The 22,501-nt window shown below is 43.1% G+C and overlaps 2 protein-coding genes across 2 annotated transcripts, besides 2 other annotated features; one reads left to right on the top strand and one right to left on the bottom strand.

Moving 5' to 3' along the window:
• Positions 1-38: 38 nt before the first annotated feature.
• PENARI_c040G10714 (uncharacterized protein) lies at positions 39-2,068 on the bottom strand (the record flags this gene model as incomplete). The annotated part of the gene is made up of 6 exons (XM_022637088.1): positions 39-520; positions 573-707; positions 769-1,391; positions 1,450-1,798; positions 1,854-2,006; positions 2,062-2,068. The coding sequence occupies 6 exons, from the start codon at positions 2,066-2,068 to the stop codon at positions 39-41; spliced, it is 1,749 nt and encodes a 582-aa protein (XP_022483071.1).
• Positions 2,069-5,474: 3,406 nt separating this feature from the next.
• Positions 5,475-6,783, top strand: PENARI_c040G09562 (uncharacterized protein; the record flags this gene model as incomplete). Its single annotated transcript, XM_022637084.1, has 4 exons — positions 5,475-5,650; positions 5,703-5,812; positions 5,864-5,975; positions 6,030-6,783. The coding sequence occupies 4 exons, from the start codon at positions 5,475-5,477 to the stop codon at positions 6,781-6,783; spliced, it is 1,152 nt and encodes a 383-aa protein (XP_022483056.1).
• Positions 6,784-14,640: 7,857 nt separating this feature from the next.
• Positions 14,641-14,671: a sequence feature (Short protein (PENARI_c040G05916, OGE47610.1) was converted to a misc_feature.).
• A 61-nt stretch (positions 14,672-14,732) lies between these two features.
• Positions 14,733-14,740: a sequence feature (Short protein (PENARI_c040G05916, OGE47610.1) was converted to a misc_feature.).
• The last annotated feature ends 7,761 nt before the right edge of the window (positions 14,741-22,501 follow it).

The following is a 22,501-nucleotide window of genomic DNA, read 5'->3' as shown; positions in this document are numbered from 1 at the left end:
ACTTTTCATTAACGACTGAGAAGAGATCGTACTTTAGTTCACAAAGCTCCACATATCCCTGCCAATAATTCATAGAGTCCAAACGCTCCAGGATCCGGGCATGTCCGCCAATCTGTGCCACCGACATAGACCGAACGGCCGAGTTGAGCTTCCATCCCCTTAGTCGACTCGTACCCTTTCCTGCACGCTATAATAGCTTGCTCGACATCTTTGCTTGCAGCCAGCGCCTCGACAAAAGGCTGCAGAGCATCCACGAGCGTACGGTCGCCGGGCTTCGCTGGGGTGTAGTTCCCCAAGGCTTGGAGGGCACTTTGTAAGGCCGTAGCCCATGTGTGTACGTCTACCTTGCCCGTGATATGATGAGCGTCTTCTCGGAGACTATTGGTCAGACTGTTGAGGAAGATGGAATAGATCGCGCCAGATGTGCCGTCCATATGGGTTTCAACCACGTGTGCGAGATCCGTCACGAATAACGCGGCATCATCGGAGAGTTGGCCTTGGTTAAGATGCTGGAGTACCGCTTTCTGGCTGTTAGCAAAATCTATCGCTAAGACTGATAGCCGCCGGCATACCTTCTGCACCCGTCTTCAGACACAAGCCGCAGTCACCATCGCCAACCAAAGTGTCGTATCTCGTCACCTCCGGTTCCGCGGCAATGAGCCGATTCAGGCCGGCACGAAGGATTTGCACCGCGCGTTTGATATCCACTGTTCATGGTCAGCCAGCTCATCGAAAATGACCTTGAATGCGCCCTACATCTCAAATCACTCGTTTTTGTGTCTCCCATAATCTCCTTTGGTTGGCCTTCCTCTATCTCATACTTCGCCTCCCAGGTGTCAGGTTGAATGACAGGGCCCCAACCGTTTGCCTCCACCGGGGCGTCCACGAGGTCTAGCATAGACTTTCCCGGGCCAAGACCAGTGTCGCATAGCTTCAGAAGCGAGATACTGAATCCCATGCCATTTAGACTGGACATGTATGTGCCCGATAGCACCCGTTTGACGTTGAGATTGAAACGACCTTGCAACTGCAGGCATACTTCGTTGGTGATGCCGCCCAGTTCCAAAACACTCAATCCACCAAGATTGTTGATCAGGAGCACAATGGGGTCAGATGGTTGAATATCGATGAAGGCGCGCTCTTGATCAGTGGTATCCAGTAGCTGAACCAACATGGTTTCAATGAGATCGGGCAAGGAAGTCTTCACACGGCCGAAGCCCTCCTCGTTGTGGATTCCCATGCCAATCTCCACGTCGTCACTGGTATTCATTTCATCTGGAACGACCACTCTCCCGGGAATGTGGACATGGGCCAGAGAGGCTCCTACGGTCGCAACATTCTCGGCAGCCAGTGACGCAGTTTTGTAGACCTCTTCGAAAGAAGCGCTGCGCCTTGTTCAGCGGAGTGTGCTTTGATCAAAACGGGGAAATGAAGGGATGGCATCCGTACCCAGCTGCGGCTGCAGCACCTGCAACTTTCTGGACCAGCAGCGTCCCGGCCAGGCCTCGCCGTCCGATGCGGCCTGCCTTGGACCGGCCAACTCCGACATCGTCGCAGACCACCAGGAGTTCTGTACGGACCCCGTTGGCTCGAGCCTTCTCCACCGCCATACCAAAGTGCAGCTTGTCGCCAGTGTAATTCATGATAATGATCAGAATGCCCTGGTCCCGGTTGACCCTCTGCATCAGGCATCGGTAAACCTGGTCTGCTGAGGGACTGGCAAAGATCGATCCGACCACAGCTGCACTCAGGAATCCGTGGCCTACCATCCCTACGAACGAAGGCTCATGGCCGCTTCCTGCGCGGTAGTCCGGGTGAGTATCTCCACTTCACAATACGGCAATGGGACAAACCTCCACCTGCGATGACAGACACATGTGAGTTCCGCCGCTTCTTCAGATAGATTGTTTTACCCTCCACGTCTGCCGCGACGGAAGGATTACATCTAGCCACTGACTGGAGGCACGATGCCAGCAGCTGCGTGGGGTCATTGAAGAAGTGCTTTGCTGGAGAGAGCTATGGTTAGAATAATTCTCCAGTTGTACGTGCGGTTGTACGTACAGGACATTGTTGCATTGGAGGGTGGTTGGGAAAGAAGAGAAGAGCTTCCACGGTAGTTGTCAATGCGGGGCGTAGACTCTGTATTGATTTCCTCTACGAGTTTAATATCTCAGAACAGGGGCTCAAAAGATACATGTATGCCGTTCTTTCGACTCCACGCGATCTCGGCACCAGTGTGGAGCATTACTTACTTTGAACTTCCAGTTCTGTGTTGTTTATCCATCAATTAAGTCAGCTATAAGCACCTGGATGCACAATCAAACCTAATTAGCTCCCTTCAGCGCAATCTAGACCAAAGCCAAGGGATTCATGCTATCTACCACGATATAGAGCACCCCAAACTTTCCAACCCCACGCAACCCACGCAAGTACAAAGAACAGCTGCGCCCCCACGCAGCCGGATCATGACCGAGGAAGCTCGCTATCGTTCGGGATCGTCGGGAGATGTCCATACTCCGCAATTGTCCTCTGTGCATGGTCCAAGCTGGGTCCGTCACAAGTCGTAGGGCTCTCGAGCGTGGGGGGTCTCAACCAACATCATTTTGGTAGCGAAGTGGGGGTCTGGAACTATTCCAAGGATCTCAGATGCATGATACAAGGTAATTTTTAGCACGTGGAGAGGCAACGAATGGGTGTGGGTGTGGGTAAAAAAAGGGAAGGTAAAGACGCTGAATATTCCCCAGTCTGGAGCCTCCGCGAACTTTTAAAGTTTTTGTGAGCGGGGGAAGGGGATATCTAAAAGTGTCCAAACCTTACAAGACTGCACGTTTCATATTTCTTAGCGGCGGTAAGGTTGGGGAAGACACCGCGGTCAAGGCCCTATACAACTGAAGAAAGAATGGCTCCTTGCGTGATTAAGGAGACGATATATTTGATCACGGATGCTCTTAGGATATCATGGCTCACAAGCTAAATTCTCCAACCATTCATCATGTTAGCATCCCATTGGGAAAAATGGACAAGCTACTAACTTTCCGTCGGAGCCCCGAAGACATGATGACATACGAAGTGCTTGGCAAGCTCGTTGATAGCAGATTACGTCATCGGTGGCCTGCTGTAGCTCCGAACCCAAACGCGATCTAGCCGAGTCGGGATATGCTGTTTAGTTGAGTGGTCTAGAGTCCGGAAGTGGAGGCCAACTATGGAGGTCCGCTCGACTTCCTTCCACCCTTCATCTCTGCCGGAGTGGGTGGAGGAGGAAGGTGGCCCCACGCCGAATCATCCGTGTCCTGGGGCATGCACTAAGATAGATGAAACTTTTGAGACACAATCTACGAACCCCTCCTGTTAAATGCCGCAAATACGAAGCGGCTATCGGTTTGGCCGCCAGCGAACCTTCTCATCTCGGCTATCTCTCCGGCTTTATGAAGCACCGGATGAGCTGATAGAAAAGTCGTGGGGGACTTCAGCGGTGCTTTTCTTAACTTCTTCTCACAGATACGCATTCCTTCAATCAACCCGTTTTTTGAGATAAACACTAGTTAGGTCAGCCCTAACACAACATGACTGCATCAAACGGAACCAGTGATCACCAGAACAAGACTACCAAGTCTCTGAAGCCGGGTATCTACGTACTGAAATGGGGACGGCACGTTGGCAGTCTGACATAGCAGACGGGTCGATATCAATGGAGACAGCACAACCAACCACTCCTATGCCCAGTACAGTCGTAGAGAACAGTCTCTGTACGTGGCTATCGCACTAGTATTGAAGCTATATCATGAATGAAGATTCTGGTGGAAAACTGTAGTCATATTGATGAAGGTAGAATGATGCTATCCCTAGAAGGAGAGACTGCATGCATGCTTCCTGAGGCATTTGCCATACCTCAGGCCACTAATACGCTACTGTCACGGGTTCCACCACTACAGTACCTACGGTAGCTTTCTTCGATGCAAATGATGCTATTGACGTCTAAACAACGGCAAACCACCCGACTAGCAACAGCGGGAGTCTCAGGAATTGTCACCCACGGGAGCAATGGAGAAGCTGTGCATTTGAGCCATGCAGATTGGATGCTAGTTAACTAGGTCACGCGCGAAGCACTCGACTCAGCGAGATATCGTGATAGGCCTTTGATTGTCGGGTGCGGCTCACAGTCCACACAAGAAACCATCCAGTTTTGCCGGGAAGTTGCCCAGACAGGAGGAAGTTACGCGCTGGTTCTCCCACCCGCGTAATACGGATCCCTGCTATCGACCAACCACGTCATGCAGCACTTCCAGGACGTCGCCGATGCGTCTCCAACTTCCCTGCTGATTTACAATTTTCCCAGTGCCTGTAGTGCCCTTGACCTTGACTCAGATGTGATTCTAGCTCTTGCAGAGCATCCGAATATTGTGGGCGTTAAGTATCTCCCCGTGCTTGTGTCACACTTATGGGCCTCTATGAACAGGGTAAAATGGAGGATGCAAGGAAACTTCAGGCAATACTTGCAAGAGGCGATTGGGCTGCTATCAGAGGAGGCTTTATTGCAGTCAAGAGCGCGTTGAATTTGTTTTATGGTTACGGTGGATTACCGCGAAAGCCTTGCAAAGCCCCTGAGAGGAAGAAGCTGGCCGAAATTCAAGCAAGCTTTGAGGAGTTGGTTGAATTCGAAAAGAAGCTTGAACAAACGGCTCTTTAGTCTTTGTTCGCCTTGTTTTCTAATAATACGCTGCGAAATGATTCGTGTTCTACATAGTATCAACGATTATTCTTTTATACATTTTCCAAGCACACCCAAGCTCTTTTATTCTTATCTTGGACTACTAACTTAAATGAACTTCTTATTATTGATATGGCAGGGCCAACGACCAAGATATGCTCATAAAACCCACTTGGAACGTCCCATGTGATCTATGGGCACAGTGTACGTAATTGAATCGGAACTGAGACGCAAGATGTCCACAACCTCAGACTTTTCTGGGACGTCCACGCTTCATCTGGAGGGGTACGCCACAATATTGGGCGTGGAAATAGGGATATGTGAGATTGGCTTCAAAGACCATTATTCGTGGAATTTCTCGTGGACAGGTGGAGCTTGAGGAAACTCTGATCTCAGCGCAGATTCTGAATGGCGATGGTGCGGCAAGATCATGAGATGGATGAATCTGGGGCATGGGGTAGCTGGAAGTTGCCACATGGTAATATTTACCCACGCTATGGTCTCCGATCGGCTGTGGCCCTATGGGCCAGGCCGACGGCGTGGGGGTACCCTTCTCGGGTCACCCGTCTGATCCGGCTTATACGTTTCTGCTGCAGGGTGGACAACTGCCTGGACAATTGCTTATCCGCGCCATTTATTTTCTCGGCCTCTTTAAAACAGTCCGCTATAATTTTTGGAACTGCGGGTTTTTCTCCCCTGAGATTGTGACAATAACGCGCTACCTTTTTCTTTGGTGGTTTCTCTTCCATTTTCTTACGTCCTCAAAATGGCTAAAATTAAGAGTCTTGAATATTTCCGCGTCAAGCCTCGATGGCTGATGGTCAAGATCTGCGACGACACGGGAGAGTATGGCTGGGGCGAAGCTACTCTAGAAGGACATGACCTCGCTGTTGAGGGGGCATTGGATGAGATGATCGTTCGGTTGATTGGACTAGAAGCAAAGTGAGACATTAAGGCTGCTACTCTTTTTACTTGCTTAGACTGACCGGAACAGCAACATTGAACATATTTGGCAGATGTTTTGGAGACATGGTTTTTACCGTGGAGGTCCTGTCTTCATGTCTGCCCTGTCCGGCATTGATATTGCCTTGTGGGATTTGAAAGGTATGCTTGATCTTGCTTAATAACATATTTCACGGCTAACTCCACGACCAGGTCGTACGCTGAAGGTTCCTGTATATGAACTGCTGGGCGGCCAAGTCAGGAATAAAGTCCAAGTTTATGCCTGGATAGGCGGAGATAGACCATCTGACGTTGAAGTAGCGGCGTAAGTGACATATCAAGCAAAAGTTTTAGTGGGACCTAGCTAACACCTGCTCAGCAAGGCTCGTATCGCGCAGGGTTTGAAATGTGTCAAGATGAACGCGACAGAAGATGTGAACTGGGTCGACTCGCCCAAGGTTCTCGAGTCGACTGTGGAGCGTCTCCGCGCAGTCAAGACACTCGGTCTCGATGCTGGGCTGGATTTCCACGGCAGGCTGCACAAGGCGATGGCGAAACAACTGGCGAAAGCTCTAGAACCATATAAACCCCTCTTTATCGAGGAGCCGCTACTCTGTGAGCACCCCGAAGCCGTCAGGCAGCTGTCAAGCCAGACCACTATTCCGATCGCTTTTGGAGAGCGGTTGTATTCCCGCTGGGACGTGAAGCGCTTCCTAGAAGATGGTTCAGTCGATATCCTGCAGCCAGACATTGCCCACGCAGGGGGGATTTCCGAAACCAAACGCATTGCCAATCTGGCTGAAGCGTACGACGTTGCGATTGCGCCGCATTGCCCCCTTGGCCCCGTCGCATTTGCCGCGTCATTGCACATTGCTCTTTCCACTTCAAATTTTGCTATTTTGGAAATGAGCTTGGGCATGCATTATAACGTGGAGGCTGGCAATATCGACTTGCTCACCTACTTGAAAGACCAGAGCGTCTTCGATATCGCAGATGGATATGTCAAAGCACCTACTGGGGTGGGGCTCGGCATTGAGATTAACGAAGATATGATTAGAAAGGTTGCTAAGGAGACCGATCCTTGGCAATGCAAGGAGTTCTACGGGCCTGATGGATCTATTAGGGAATGGTAGAGACCGTCGTACTGAGGTTGGGGCATGAGGGGTACTCTTCACTCTCTTTCGACTCTGTTTTGAACGGTATTTATATTTAATTTATAGATAGACACAGCGGGAGGCATTGGAATGTAATGTCCTACGCATTATATCTGGTCCCCTTCGTGTGTAAGACATGCTAGCACGTTGTTCGACCGAAGGAGGTCTATCCCACGGGGGTGGTGCAGTCTACTAGATTGCAGGTTAGGGCTTTTTCTTAACTATGGTACCTTTAGTGGCCTACACGTTAGACTGCAGGTTCTTTTCCTCGTTAGTCTGCAGAGGTCTAGTTAGCTCCGATCGGCCTATCCTACGGGGGGTGCTTAACTCTATCCCACGGGGGTGGGTGAACTCTGCCAGAGTTCAGGTCTTGGCATGCCCTTAACTATGGGACAAAAAAGTACATAACGATACGCACACGCCTGGGTTCAGGTTCCTTTCCTCGCCAGGGTCCTGAGGTCTAGTTAGCTCCGATTGGTCCAAAACTCTTATAGGTTATAGACGTATATATGAGGTATCTCCTATTTACTTCGGAGCTTGCACGGCCTCTGTAACGGAGTCCTCAGGAATCATGTATAGGTCTCTTGCATGGATCTCTCGTACCCCTCAAGGATCGCCAGCAACACGTCAGCGTTGGCTCACCGTAACGCTGATCCTCCATGTTAAATAGTCTAGTATAGGAGAACCTAGAGGTTCTCTAAGAATCAGTCTCTGTATTCCTCTAATATACTACTTACTTCCTAGGTATCTTCGTCTTACCTAGTTGATAGGCTCTATCCTATAAATACTAGACCCCTCTTCTTTACAATTCTAATTCTTCTTCTTTAACTACCTAAGATTAAAGATACCTCCTAAAGCAACAATAACTACCCGATCGTCGGTCGCTCGTAGATCACTAGCGAACCTATATCGAACCGACACTAAGTCTATTATTCCTCCCGCCACTATCTACGATAGAAGTAGCAGCCCGGAAAATAATTCTTAGGGCCGGACTCCCTAGTTTAGCGAGCACCTCGCTAAGGTCGAACGCCTTAAGACCCTTTATACGTTACTTACCTAAAAGAAGGAACTTAAGGAAGCGATCGGCTAAATAACTAAGAAATCGACGTCGGATCGCTATCGACGTTCTTCCTCTACGTTATCTAAATAAGGACGAGCTCCTAGAGAAATCAAAGTCGAGGTTCCGATCTTCAAAGTACACTATAATATATAGTAACGCCAAACCTAGCTTAATAACCTCTAGGATATATTCCTAGGTACACCCTATAAGTATAGATCGGATAAAAGAAAGATCCTTAGTACCACTAACCGTATAAGCTCTAACTACCGCGAGAGATAGCGATACTATATCGAAGAGAAAGCGGAACCCTAGCGAACCGCTTATAAAATAATATAGGAACTATTCGAGAAATAGACACTTACGCTACTACACAATTCGGCCACACTATAAGCTAATATTGCTACCTCCTTATAAGAGGCCTATTAAGGCCTAAACTAAAGTCCGAGTAACTTTAACTCTTATCTTATCTCGCTTAAAAGGTATTTTAAAGCACCGTTAGAGGACTAACGGGCGCTTAACTTCTTTACTAAATTATAGCTTCGCCTCTAATCGCGTATCTAGAATGCTATACTTTATTTGCCTAAAAATCGGGATAAGATAGTATCGATAGCGATACACTATTAGAACCTTATTTAAATAGAATTGGGAATAAAGAACTACCCGCCCCGCTTAATAAATAAGAGATATCACTCCCCTAACTAATAGGGATATCGAAAATAGACTAGCTTTAATAGGCTATCCTCTAACTCTAGTTAGGGCTAAGGATAGAACCATAGAAGCTTCTAAGGATAAGGTAGTGATCGAAACCTAAATACTAAACTATATTTAAACTAGCGTAAATTTAGCGTAAAGCTATATAATCGCTAGCGAAACGATAATATAACTCTATAAAAACTAAATAGCTATTTTACTTATAGGTTAATAGACCACTAGAGAGACGAGTGCCCTTAAAATCTAACTAAGGTCTAGTTAGCACTAGCACACTTAGGAAAAGCTAGAGGGTCGGTGTAGGAGCCGGAACACCGACCCTTTAAGATAAAATTAGGACCGTAAGCCGCCTATATATCCTAATTACCGTATAGGGCGATATCGAAACGTATATAGACCTTAATAGCGGAGCTAAGGTTAATATCGTTAGCTATTAATTTACTTAGCGACACGGACTCTATCGTGCACCACTTACGAGCGTTATTATCTCGGCTATTAATTAAAGGTTAACACCTACTTATAGGGTATAGATAGTCCCTATTATAGCGATAGACTTATAGGGAACTACCTATATCTTCGAAAGACGCTACCTAGCTATCGATCGAGACCCTCGTCTTAATAGAAGCCTAGTTCTCCTCTCTATAATAACGGTCTATAATAAATACGTCGACTTTTCGCTATATAAACACTAGTGGTGGTACGTCGCACTATTATACTTAATAGCCACCCTATATTAATTCGTGAAAGAATACCAGAACCACGCGTACGTATATATAGTGATAAAGCTTCCTAAGGAAGTGTGGCTTCTAGGAGACAATTAAGAATACCCCGTCTTACGTAAGGAGGTGTAACGGAGTCCTCAGGAAGCATGCACAGATCTCTCGCACTGCCAGAGGATCAACATCATACAGGTGTCGACACGTCAGCGTTTCCTCACCGTAACGCTAATCCCCCATATTAAATAGTGCACTCTAGGAGAACCTAGAGGTTCTCTAAGAATCAGTCTCTATATTCCTCTAATATACTACTTACTTCCTAGGCATCTTCGTCTTACCTAGTTAATAGGCTCTATCCTATAAATACTAGACCCCTCTTCTTTACAATTCTAATTCTTCTTCTTTAACTACCTAAGATTGAAGATACCTTCTAAAGTAACAATAATTACCCGATCGTCGGTCGCTCGTAGATCACTAGCGAACCTATATCGAACCGACACCGAGTCTATTATTCCTCCCGCCACTATCTACGATAGAAGTAGCAGCCCGGAAAACAATCCTTAAGGCCGGACTCCCTAGTTTAGCGAGCACCTCGCTAAGGTCGAACGCCTTAAGACCCTTTATACGTTACTTACCCGAAAGAAGGAACTTAAGGAAGCGATCGGCCAAATAACTAAGAAATCGACGTTAGATCGCTATCGATGTTCTTCCTCTACGTTATCTAAACGAGGACGAGCTCCTAGAGAAATCAAAGTTGAGGTTCCGATCTTTAAAGTACACTATAATATATAGTAACGCTAAACCTAGCTTAACGACCTCTAGGATATATTCCTAGATACACCCCATAAGTATAGATCGGATAAAAGAAAGATCCTTAGTGCCACTAACCGTATAAGCTCTAACTACCGCGAGAGATAGCGACACTATATCGAAGAGAAAGCGGAACCCTAGCGAACCGCTTATAAAATGATATAGGAACTATTCGAGAAATAGACACTTACGCTACTACACAATTCGGCCACACTATAAGCCGATATTACTACCTCCTTATAAGAGGCCTATTAAGGCCCGAACCAAAGTCTAAGTAACTTTAACTCTTATCTTATCTCGCTTAAAAGGTATTTTAAAGCACCGTCGGAGGACTAACGGGCGCTTAACTTCTTTACTAAATTATAGCTTCGCCTCTAATCGCGTATCTAGAATGCTATACTTTATTTACCTAAAAATCGGGATAAGATAGTATCGATAGCGATACACTATTAGAACCTTATTTAAATAGAATTAGGAATAAAGAACTACCCACCCCGCTTAACAAATAAAAGATATCACTCTCCTAACTAATAGGGATATCGAAAACGGACTAGCTTTAATAGGCTACCCTCTAACTCTAGTCGGGGCTAAGGATAGAATCGTAGAAGCTTCTAAGGACGAGGTAGTGATCGAAACCTAAATACCAAACTATATTTAAACTAGCGTGAATTCGGCGTAAAGCCGTATAATCGCTAGCGAAACGATAATATAACTCCACCTAAACTATATAGCTATTTTACCTACGGGTTAATAGACTACTAGAGGGACGAGTGCCCCTAAAATTCGATTAAGATCTAATTAATACTAGCACACTTAGGAAAAGCTAGAGGGTCGGTATAGAAGCCGGAACACTGACCCCTTAAGATAAGATTAGGACTATAAGCCGTCTATATATCCTAATTACCGTCCGGGGCGATATCGAAACGTATACGGACCTTAATAGCGGAGCCGAGGTTGATATCGTTAGTTATTAATTTACTTAGCAATACGGACTCCGTCGTGCACCACTCACCGGCGTTATTATTTTAGCTATCAATCGACGGTTAACACCTACTTATAGAGTGTGGATAGTCCCTATCACGGTAACGGACTCACGAGGGACTACTCGCACTTTCGAAAGGCGTTACCTAGCTATCGATCAAGACCCTCGCCTCGAAGGAAGCCTAGTTCTCCTCTCTATAATAACGGTGCGTGATAAACACGTCGACTTTTCGCTATATAAACGCTAGTGGTGGTACGTCGCGCCGTTATACTCGATAGCCACCCCACACCAATTTATAAAAGAATGCTAGAACCACGCGTACGTATATATAGTAGTGAAGCTTCCTAAGGAAGTGTGGCTTCCCGGAGATAACTAAGAGGACCCCGCTTTACGTAATAGGCTGCCTAGCGAATTCCTAGTATACCGCGACGTATTCGCTCCTAAGAATACCAAGACTCTACCACCTTAGAAAGCAATAGATTATACTATCGAGCTAAAAGATAGTGAAACGCCGCCGTATAGCCCAATTTACCCTCTTTCTTAGACAGAGCTTTAAGAGCTTCAGTCCTACCTAGATAAAAACCTTAACAATAGTCGGATCCGACCCTCAAAAAGCCTAGTAGGGGCCCCTATCCTATTTATTCTAAAGAAGGATAGTAGTCTACGTCTCTATATAGACTATCGGGGACTAAATAAGGTCTTAGTCAAGAACCAATACCCTCTTCCTCTTATTTCGGAGATCCTAGATCGACTCGCTAGCGCATAGTTCTTTAGCAAAATTAATATATAAGACGCATACTACTAGATCAGGATCCGTGAAGAAGAAGAGTGGAAAATAGCCTTTCGTACTCGCTATAGCCATTTCGAGTATATAGTTATACCATTTAGTCTCACGAATACACTAGCCACTTTTTAGAATTATATTCACACGGCGTTAAGAGGGCTTCTCAACGTCGTTTATATAGCGTATCTTAATAATATCCTAATCTTCTCGCCGGACCGCGAGACCTATATAAAGTATATCTACTAAGTGCTATAGAGGTTACGATAGGCATAGCTATACGCGAAACCTACAAAATACACCTTCTATCAAGACTAGATTAAATTCCTAGGATTCATGGTATCTAGGGATAGTATATTAATAGACAAACAACGCGTCGATACTATCGCTTTATAGGAAATCCCAAAAAGCTACTATAAGATCTAAGTGTTCCTAGGATTCTATAACTTTTATCGACGGTTTATCTAAGGGTATAGCCTAATTGTATTACCTCTAACCTCTCTACTTCGAGGAAGCAAGAATAGCAAGAAGCCTAGTAATATCTTACTTTCCGACGAAGAAACGTAAGCGTTTCACCGGCTTCTTAATACATTCTAGGACGCCCTAGTACTCTAGCATTTTAATCCATAAAAACGGATCTATATTAAACCTAATATATCAAACCTTAGGATAGCTAGAATCCTATCGTAGCTAGACGCTAGTGGGATATAGCACCCTATAGCGTACTAGTCAAAGAAATTCATTAGCGCGGAGCTCCGTTATACGACACTAGATTAAGAGCTTTTCGCTATCGTTTACTCGTTTAAACAATAGAGACACTACCTAGAGGGTAGCAAGTATCCTATCGAGGTGCTATTAGATCATACTAATCTCTAGATATTTATAAAGTAGCCTAAGCTAAACGGTAGATAGGCAAGATAGCTTATATTTTTAACTCCGTTCGAGTTCACTATAAAGTATCACGCCGGGAAGAACAATCCCGCGGATAGCTTATCAAGAAAGCCAAATACTAGCTAGGTCGCGCCTATAGCTAAGCTTACGACCCCGATCTAAGAGCGTTTCGCTAGCGATCCGGAGGTGCGTCTAAAGTAAGTCGCTATTAAAAATAAAAAAGAAGAGTCTAGGACGCCGGAGCTCAATAAAAAAAGAGATAGCCGCTGAGTATCTCTACACCGTCGAGTGCTTATACGCCGTCGAGCGTTTATTAAGGGAGAGAATCGCCGTCGAGCTTCTCTATACCGTCGAGTACCTCTACGCTATCTAGCGTACCGCCGTTATACGTCCTATAAAAAAGTCGTTAGTCCCTACTACTTAGTCTCGGCCCTATAGGGCACTATAATAGGATATACCGTGCGGGATAATAGCGTAGTTACCTGACGGGAGGTAGATCGCGCCTATATGGTTAAACAAGTCTACGGGTTAGACGCTATAATAGAACTAAAAGCCCTAATTAGGCGAATATAGGGCGAAGACCTAGAGGTAAGGCGTCGAATCGTCGGAGTCTTAAAGGCAAGGCGTGGAAACGTTGGAGTCTTATAAGCTAAGCGTAGGACCACGGGTTAGTTAGTTTAGGAATTAAACTCCACGGCTAATTTAAAGTCCTAGATCGGGTAAGAATAGGGCGAAGACCTAGAGACCCGCCGTCGTATCACCGACGTTAAGCTAAAAAAGCGCGGGAACTAGGGATGGCTAGTCGACTATAAAGGCCTCCTTATATACCAAGATAGGTTATATATCCCTATAAGAAATAGCCTACGTTAGAAACTACTAAAAACCTATCACGATAATCCCCTTATAGGATATTTCGGTCGAACTCGCACTACCGAGTTACTAAAGCGCAAATTCTATTAGGTTAACTTATAAAAAGACGTAGCCTAATACGTCAAAGAATGCGTAGTATACCAAGGGGCAGCCACGCTAAGGCATCGACCTTATAGCGAACTATAGTCGCTACTAATTCCCTAGCGACCCTTTAGCGATCTAGTAATAGACTTTATCACCCACTTACTATAGACAATTTATAAGGATAACACCGTCAACGCGATCTTAGTTATCGTGGATAGATTCTCAAAATACGCCGTCTTCCTACCTATTTTATCTACAATTAATACTATGTAACTAGCTAAATTATTTTATTAAGAAATCGAACTCCGATTTAGCCCGCTAAATAGCATAGTTTTAGACTAAGGATTAGTCTTTACTAGCAAATTCTAGTCTAAACTCTGCTACTAAAGCTATATCAAATTAAGATTTTCGACAGCGTTTCACCCGTAGACCGACGGCTAAACGGAAAGGATAAACTAAGTACTCAAGAGCTACCTTTAATACTTCGTTAATACGGAACAAACTAATTAGCTAGTCCTCCTCCCTATAGCCTAATTTGCTACTAATAACACTATAAACTTAACTATAGGGTTTATACCTTTTAAAGCACTTTATAGTTATAACCTAAACTTCTAATTACGCGCCGAGGACGGCGCTTCTAGGGAGGAAGTCCTAGTAACTATAGCACGACTAGAAAAGTTGCAAAAGCTACGAGAAAGGCTTTAAGAAGTATAGCGAAAAGCAAGCGAATCGTAGGCGAAACACTATAATAAACGCCACGAACCTATATAGTTCCGAAGGGGATAATTAGTTACACTATCAACCCGCAATCTCCGAATAAAGAACCTATTAAGAAAACTTACCCTAAACTTTATTAGACCTTTCCGGATCCTTAATAAAGTTAGAAAGTAGGCGTACCGGCTAGCATTACCTAAGCAATACTCTCGTCTACACAATGTCTTCCCTATCTCTTTACTCTAAGAATAGTATTAGCGAAACGATAGTGAAACCCTACCTATACTAGAGCTAAAAGATAATAATAAGTAGGAGGTTAAGGAGGTCCGGGGTGAAAAGAAGTTCTAGGATAAATTATACTACTTAGTTAAATAGAAAGGATAGCCCTCCGAGTACAATTAATAGGTACCACTCTCGGACATAGGGAATGCTAGAGGTATTATCGTAAAGTTCTAGAAGTAAAAGAAAAGGTCGAATTAATTGAATTATCCTAGGGAAATATCAATCCGACCACAAAACACTAGCGAAAATATAGTAAGATAACTAGCTCACCCTAGCTACCCGCTATATCCACAAAACTAGAGAAAACACAAAAACTATCCTCGAAATATTAAATAGCAAAAGACCCTCCTATAAGCTAACGAAACACTAGCAACCTAACGACTAAATAAGGTAGTCCTTAACGGGGAAATCCTTAACTATATCTACCTTAAGCTAGTCGTACTAGGGGTTAGAGAGGTTATCGTACTTCTCCTAACTAGCTACGATCTCAATAACGCTAGAACGGAAGGTTCGCATAGCAAAGGCCTAAGCATAGTAACCGTTATCCGAGAGACGGGCACTAGGATAGGTCGAAGCCTTAGTAATAAGGCGGTGAAGCGACGATATACTAATAGTGATAGGAATTAGCTAAAGTAGTCCGCGACGGTTATTAACAACCGCTTCGTAAGACTTAGCGACATCCTATCTAATAGTTAGCGAGACGCTAAGGAAACGACAATAGAATACTATACCTTCGCTAGCTTCTTATCTAAAGTAATACCGAACTACTTACGGTGTCTATCTAAGAGAACGTTAAAACCGGTAAGCAAGGCCTAAACAGCCTAAATCAGATCACCAAAAATAGCACTATCTAAATCGAAAACCTCGTTATCGTCCTTATTATCCTAGAAAGGCTTAGCCTAGTCAAGAATGCACTAGAGACGTATCGTATCACCAAGGATACCCTCGTTTACCTATAGGGAAACGCTAGTTAGCCGCTATCATAACACTATACTTATTAGGAACACTTATAGGCTCGCAATTCTTATTACGACTAGCGCACTAACGGTATCTCTTCGACGATAAGCCGTCGTCCTAGTAGGGGATCACTAGTGGTCCACTAGTGTCCTAGTTCTCTAAGAAGTGTTACGGACCTACCAGGCACCAATCGATTATGGGGCCGCAACTTACTGATGGGCCACTGAGAGCCAACCGATCTATCTGTTATCAGATCACGTGCAGTACCTTATACTCTAGACACCCTAGGTATTCAAGGAAAAGAGAAACGTGATCATGCTTAGTGAGTATAAGCATGATTTACCCTAAGCGGACCCACCCGGCAGACTTTATCCTATATATATGTACCTATATAGGACGGATAGGGTCTGCGCGCTAAAAGGCCACTTTCGGCCTTCCGCTTACTATCTCATGGTATACCGCAATAACTAATAAAACGGCAACCACGTGATCATATAAGCAGTAGAAATGTCGACGGTCGAAGAGTAGATCTTGCTAAGCCAAATCTACTATTCTACTCTCTACTACTCTACTATAGAAGGACTTAGGATATATAAGGACACTTATTTATATATCTAGTTAAGTTCTTCGTGTTCAATCATATATTGTTACTTATGTCTACTATTTAGAACCTTTGGTGACTCGTATAACTTGATTATAACTTGATAACACTACGAATAGACCTATACTCCGGTATTAGTTAGTTCGGCGTATTATCTAGCATCGCTCCTCGATACCCTTAAAAGGACTTAGCCCGTATAAGGCCTATTAGGTAACGGTATAGTTAAGAGATAGATCGTTAACGTTAGAAGCAGAGAAGTATTAGGTAAGTATATTCTAGGAATCTTCTAATATAGCGACGACCTGATAGTCGTGCGTAATATATTGAATACCGTCTCGAATTAAGTTCGAGTCATAAGCAAATATATCTTAAGTTAGCGCCGGAAAGAAGCTAGCGGTTAAGCCCGCTAACCCCGATTCTAATAACGAGAGAGACAACCGTATTTAGGAGCTATAGCGCGTTATACGCGAGCTTAAGAATAATTTAGAGTTACTCGGAGGCAACTATAATTAGCATAGTAATAGTGTAAAGGACCACCTTAAGTAGCTTCACGCCTAAGTTATCGCTTCAGCACCTACTAGTGTAGTCTAAGGGCCACGACTACCTAAGGCTAAGTGCTTCGAGGGAAACCAAACTAAGCTTTATAGATTCCTCACTTAGATAGATATATATATAGACATGAACAAAACTAAGCTCCCTACCGAAGCAAGCAAAGTGATTTTTATGTTAACCTACTTATAAGGATAAGCATAGGATTAGTTCGAACCATATATCCGCGATTATTATAGAAAACCGGTCGAGTCATAGTCTATAACCACGACTGATATTTTCAATGATTACCACAATTTCCGTTAATATCTCGAGAACACTTTCGGAGATATCGACGCCGCTAGAATAGCTAAACGTAAGCTATAACGTATCTAGCAAACCTATTCAGCCTTAGCGTACGCCTCTAAGTTCTTATAGATCATTTCGTACTTAGATCTACTAGATAGAGCGTATATTCCGTACTTCGAAGCTAGGCTAAAGTCTGACGTTAAGGATGAACTTATACGTATCGACCGACTAGGAACACTAGATCAACTTATTAAGGTCGCTATCAAGATCGATAACCGTAACAGCGAGCGACGTTAAGAGCGATAGGAAATAGATTAGTGGAAAAAAGGTAAATCGCACGGATTTAACCGATATAACTTAAGACGACGGGAACACCACTGACCCACCCGAGATAGCGATCTATATAGGCTAAAGCCTATAGAGCTAGATACCACTTATGAAGAATAAGATAAGCGGAAGAAAAAGAACCTCTACTTTACCTATAGGAAACTAGGACACCGCGTAAGAGAGTGTAAGCAAAAGAAGTCGTATAATAAACGACTATAATTATAGGCGACACGTAAAGAACTACGTACGACCTAGGAGTCCTAAAGCGACTAGGATTAGAGTACGAGACTCTAGGAACGTCTCTTAGAGATCTAGGGAGTAGATAAGAAGCTCCTAGGAGAAGAGATATAGTTCCCCGAAATCGACCTTAACACCGTCGAAAGTTAAGGGTAGACATAGCATATGTCCTAGGAACGAGACAATACGCTCCTAGGAACGGTCTAGAGCAACTAGGAGTAGGGTATAGGGCTTCCCGGAACACCTAATGAGTTCCTAGGAATCACCTATAACCTAGGATCCGGATCTACACTCCTAGGAAGGGGATAAGAGCTCCTAGGAACGGAACACGAGGTTCTAGAAACACCTACCGAAAGTCCTTAGAACGAATACCGTTATGCGGAAAATAACGAAGAAGCCGACGAGCTTATGGCTAATCTCATAGACGAGATTCGGGCCGACCAACTAGACTAGCGTCTCTTTGTAGCGATTAAAGAAGACTAACTAGTAGAATGCCCTTGCGAAAATTCCGATTGCGCGTGTAAAGGATATACACGACACCCTAAATATAGTAAAATAGCCACTATTATATACTACGACGAGACATACACAATTTATAGGGTAGGAAAATTAGATTACGGCATTGAACCTAGACTACTACGGTGGATAAAGAGGCTAAAATAGAAACCTAAGTACTAAGGAGTTTGGTATAACGGACGATAGATCTACGATCGCGAAAATCGGAAGATCGAATAGCTGGTAGTAACTACTAGATTCTATATCAAACTATATATGATACTTCCTATAGGGAAGGCCTAGACGCTTATCGACTTAGGAGCGACTAACAATTTTATGAACCTACGATTCGTAATAGATCACAAAGTACTGATAGTACTATTGGTATAGCTAATACTAGTTATTAGACTCGATAGAGTAGGACTCGCGCGAGGCATCTAGCACACTAGTAGCACACTACCTATGTCTATTTACGGGTATCTAGAATTAATCAAATTTAATATTCTAGAAATAGGAACCTACGACATCGTATTGGGTATTCTATGGCTACGAAAGCATAACCTAAGTATCAATTAGCAAACCGAAAGAATCACATTTAACCGATATATATGTAAGAAAGAATACGAGGAGTTCGAAACTCGTCATAAGGGACTAGGCGGAAAGGTAGCCGGTACCTAGAGCGCTTAGTAAGTTAAGACTAAGAAAGGCCTATAGAGACCCTAAGGTGTGGTCAATAGGCAAACTAAGACGGTTACCCCGGATGCTATAGAATAATCTCTAGATATGACTAATAACGAGCTATCATAATATATGATTGTTAAGTATGAAATACTAAACGTAACTAGCGAGGAACCACGACTCCTAGAAGAGTATCGTGAGTTCGAGGATATATTCACGGCGCTAGCTAAAGGAGTGTTACTAGAATATAGACCTTTCGACTATAAAATTAACACGATAGAGGGTACTAAACCTACTTTCAAACCTATCTATTAGTTATCGGAGAAAGAGTCACAAACACTTAAGGAGTATATCGTAGAGAACCTAAAGAAAGGTTATATTTAAGAGTCAAAGTTATTAGTAGGATACCCGATTATCTTTATACCAAAGAAGGATAGGAGTCTTCGGTTATATATAGATTACCGATATTTAAATTCGATCACTATCAAGGACCGACACCCACTACCTTTGATTCACGAACTATAAGATCGATTAAGAACCGCGAAATGGTTCACTAAATACGATATACTTAACGTATATAATCGACTTAGGATCAAAGTAGGCCATGAATAGAAAACGGCATTTAGGACTAAATTCGGACACTACGAATACGTGGTTATGCCTTTTAGCCTCACTAACGTACCTACGTTATTCTAACGCTTTGTCTTTTTCGTCTTTGGAGAATATATTGAGATCTTCGTTATTATATATCTAGACGACGTCTTAGTGTTCTCCGACACCCTTGAAGAATATATCTAATATAATAAACTTATGTTATAGAAGTTTCGAGAAGCTAAGGTTACCGTGAAACTTAGTAAATACGAATTCCACGTATAAGAAACCACTTTTCTTAGATATCGTATTAGCCTAGGTGGACTAGGAATAGAAGAAGATAAGGTTAGGAGCATTAAGGAATAGCTAACACTAAGAAATGTTAAGGAAGTACAATAATTCCTTAGATTAGCGAACTACTATCAAAAGATTGTCGATAGATACGCTGGAGTCGCATTAGGACTATACCGACTCACGAAGAAAGATCAAAAGTTTGAATAGGACGAAGTAGTAGAGAAATCGTTCAAGGATCTTAAGGACCTTTTTGACGCTAAAACGATTATTACTATATTTAACTACGACGCACCGATCATCCTAGAAACTAACGTATTAGACTACGCTTTAGGAGCTAGACTGATATAACTAGGACTAGATAGGAAATATAGACCTATTATATTCTAGTCTAGGAAGATGATTCCCGCCGAGCTTAACTACGATATATATGATAAGGAACTATTAGCTATAGTGTTAGCGTTCTAGACCTAGAGAGTATATCTAGAAGGAGCAAAATATATAGTGACGGTCAAAAGCGACTATAAGAACCTTACGTTCTTCACCATAACGAAGGTTCTTACACGACGATAAGCGCGATAGGCTAAAACCCTTACACAATATGATTTTAAAATCGAATATTACAAAGGAACCGACAATAGCTAAGTAGACGCTTTAAGTAGAAGACTAGATTATAAGATTGGTACTAAGATAGCCGAACCCGCTATATTAAAGTAGAACGAAGACGGCACTATCTCGTATAATAAGCAAATTCTAGTAGCCACTAGTGAACTTAGGGACGATAAATTCACACAATAGATTCGGGAAGCGATAGCAAAGGATCGTCTTATCTAAGAGATCTAGGAAAACCCGAAAGATAATAGGATCATCGATAATAATAACGGACTAGTATACCTTCACGGATTGATATATATTCCTACCATACTACGAAACGAAGTCATTCGTCGATATCACGATATACTAACGCACGGGCATATAGGAGTTAAGAAAACCATAGAATAAATCACGAGAAACTTCTACTTTCTAAATATAATAAGGAAGATACGCTACTATATTAAGGACTATGATATCTATTAAAGAAACAAACTAGCACGGTATACGCTATATAGAGAGTTATAGCTAGCGGAAGTACTATCCTAACCATAGGAATAGATCACTATAGATTTTATCACTAAACTACTAGTATCGGATAATTGTGATATAATCATAGTTATAGTCGATAGGCTCACTAAATACGCCTATATGATCCTGACTTTAGAAACCATTAAAGCTAGCCAAATAGTAAGCCTAATCATATAACACGTGTTTTCGAACCACGGAACACTAAGCAAGATCATATCTGACCGAGACAAATTATTTATATCGAATATATAGCAATTGTTTACAGACTAGATAGGCATTGAGTTAAGACTCTCCACTACCTACCATCTATAAACTAACGGACAAATAGAGAGAGTGAACCAGACTATTAAGTAGTATTTGAGATATTATATAAATTACTAGTAGGACGACTAGGTATTACTACTACTAATAGCATAACTAGCGTATAATAACGTAGTACACTCTACTATAGGGGAAACACCATTCTTCGCGAACTATGGTTATCACCCGCGGATCCTAGGAGATCCGATCGGCAAGAAGCTAATAGTAGAATCATCACGGATTCTAGCTAGCGGGCTTAGATAGCTACACTTATAGCTATCTAGAGATATTGAATTCCTTAGACTAAGGATGAAAATATACTACGACCGCTAACATAAGGAGGGACCTAACCTAAAGAAGGGGGAAAAGGTTTATCTTTTGCGCCGTAACATCAAAACTAAGCGACCTAGCAACAAATTGGACCACCTACGACTAGGGCTATTTAGGATCGAAGAAAAATTGGGACTAGTTAGTTATCGCTTAAAGCTACCGGAAAGTATGAAAAGACTCTATTCTATATTTTATATCTCGTTACTCAAACCGGCACTAGAAAACGCCAAAATCGCTACTAATATGCAAATCGAAGAAGAAAGCGAAAACGAATATAAGGTCGAAGAAATCCTAGATAGACAACGAATTAGTAGGAAACCTCACTACCTAGTGAAATAGAAAGGGTACGATACCTCGGAAAATATATAGGAACCTATTAAGAACCTAAGGGACTGCCACTAGCTAGTATAATAGTATGACTACTAGGCGAAGGCAACCCTCTAGAACCATCACTAGCGACACTAGCGGAAAAAGCCGGGCCGTCCTAGTAAGACGTAGGGAGGTTAGCTAACTCCGCCATTATCCGATCGAAGTAATTCGGATTCTCGGTAGTAGTAGTAAGCTACTTAAGATCAAAAGTAGAAGGAGCGGCCTACTCTAGGGACGTTTATTTTTTATTAAGAATCTAAAGCAACTTAGTATCGTGCTTAGATATCTTAAAGCCCCTTTGTTTTAGGAAAGCTATCTATTTCCGTAGACGACGCTGCCGGATTATAGCCTCCTAGTATTATTTTTGTTTATTTAACACCTATTAATGCAGCTTAGTAAGACGAGACTACAAACTATTTAACTCGGGTTCTAACAAATCGAGTTTATCTTCATTCTTTTCGATTTCTAAGGAAAGTTTATCCTCGGCATGATTTAATAAATCCTATTCCTTGCTAGTGTAGAAGTCACGCTTATACACACAGCCCGCACGAGTGCACGACGCACATTTCGAATAGCGACGCGAACGATCTATTAGGCAATCCAACCTAGCAGCACTATAGTGTTCGTAAGAAATTGAGGAAGTGAAACTATTGTTCTCGATATA

The sequence above is a fragment of the Penicillium arizonense genome, assembly GCF_001773325.1.
Source record: "Penicillium arizonense strain CBS 141311 chromosome Unknown PENARI_contig040, whole genome shotgun sequence".
NCBI lineage: Eukaryota > Fungi > Ascomycota > Eurotiomycetes > Eurotiales > Aspergillaceae > Penicillium > Penicillium arizonense.
The sequence above is the reverse complement of the archived record's forward strand: the minus strand, read 5'-3'. Positions and strand labels throughout refer to the sequence as shown.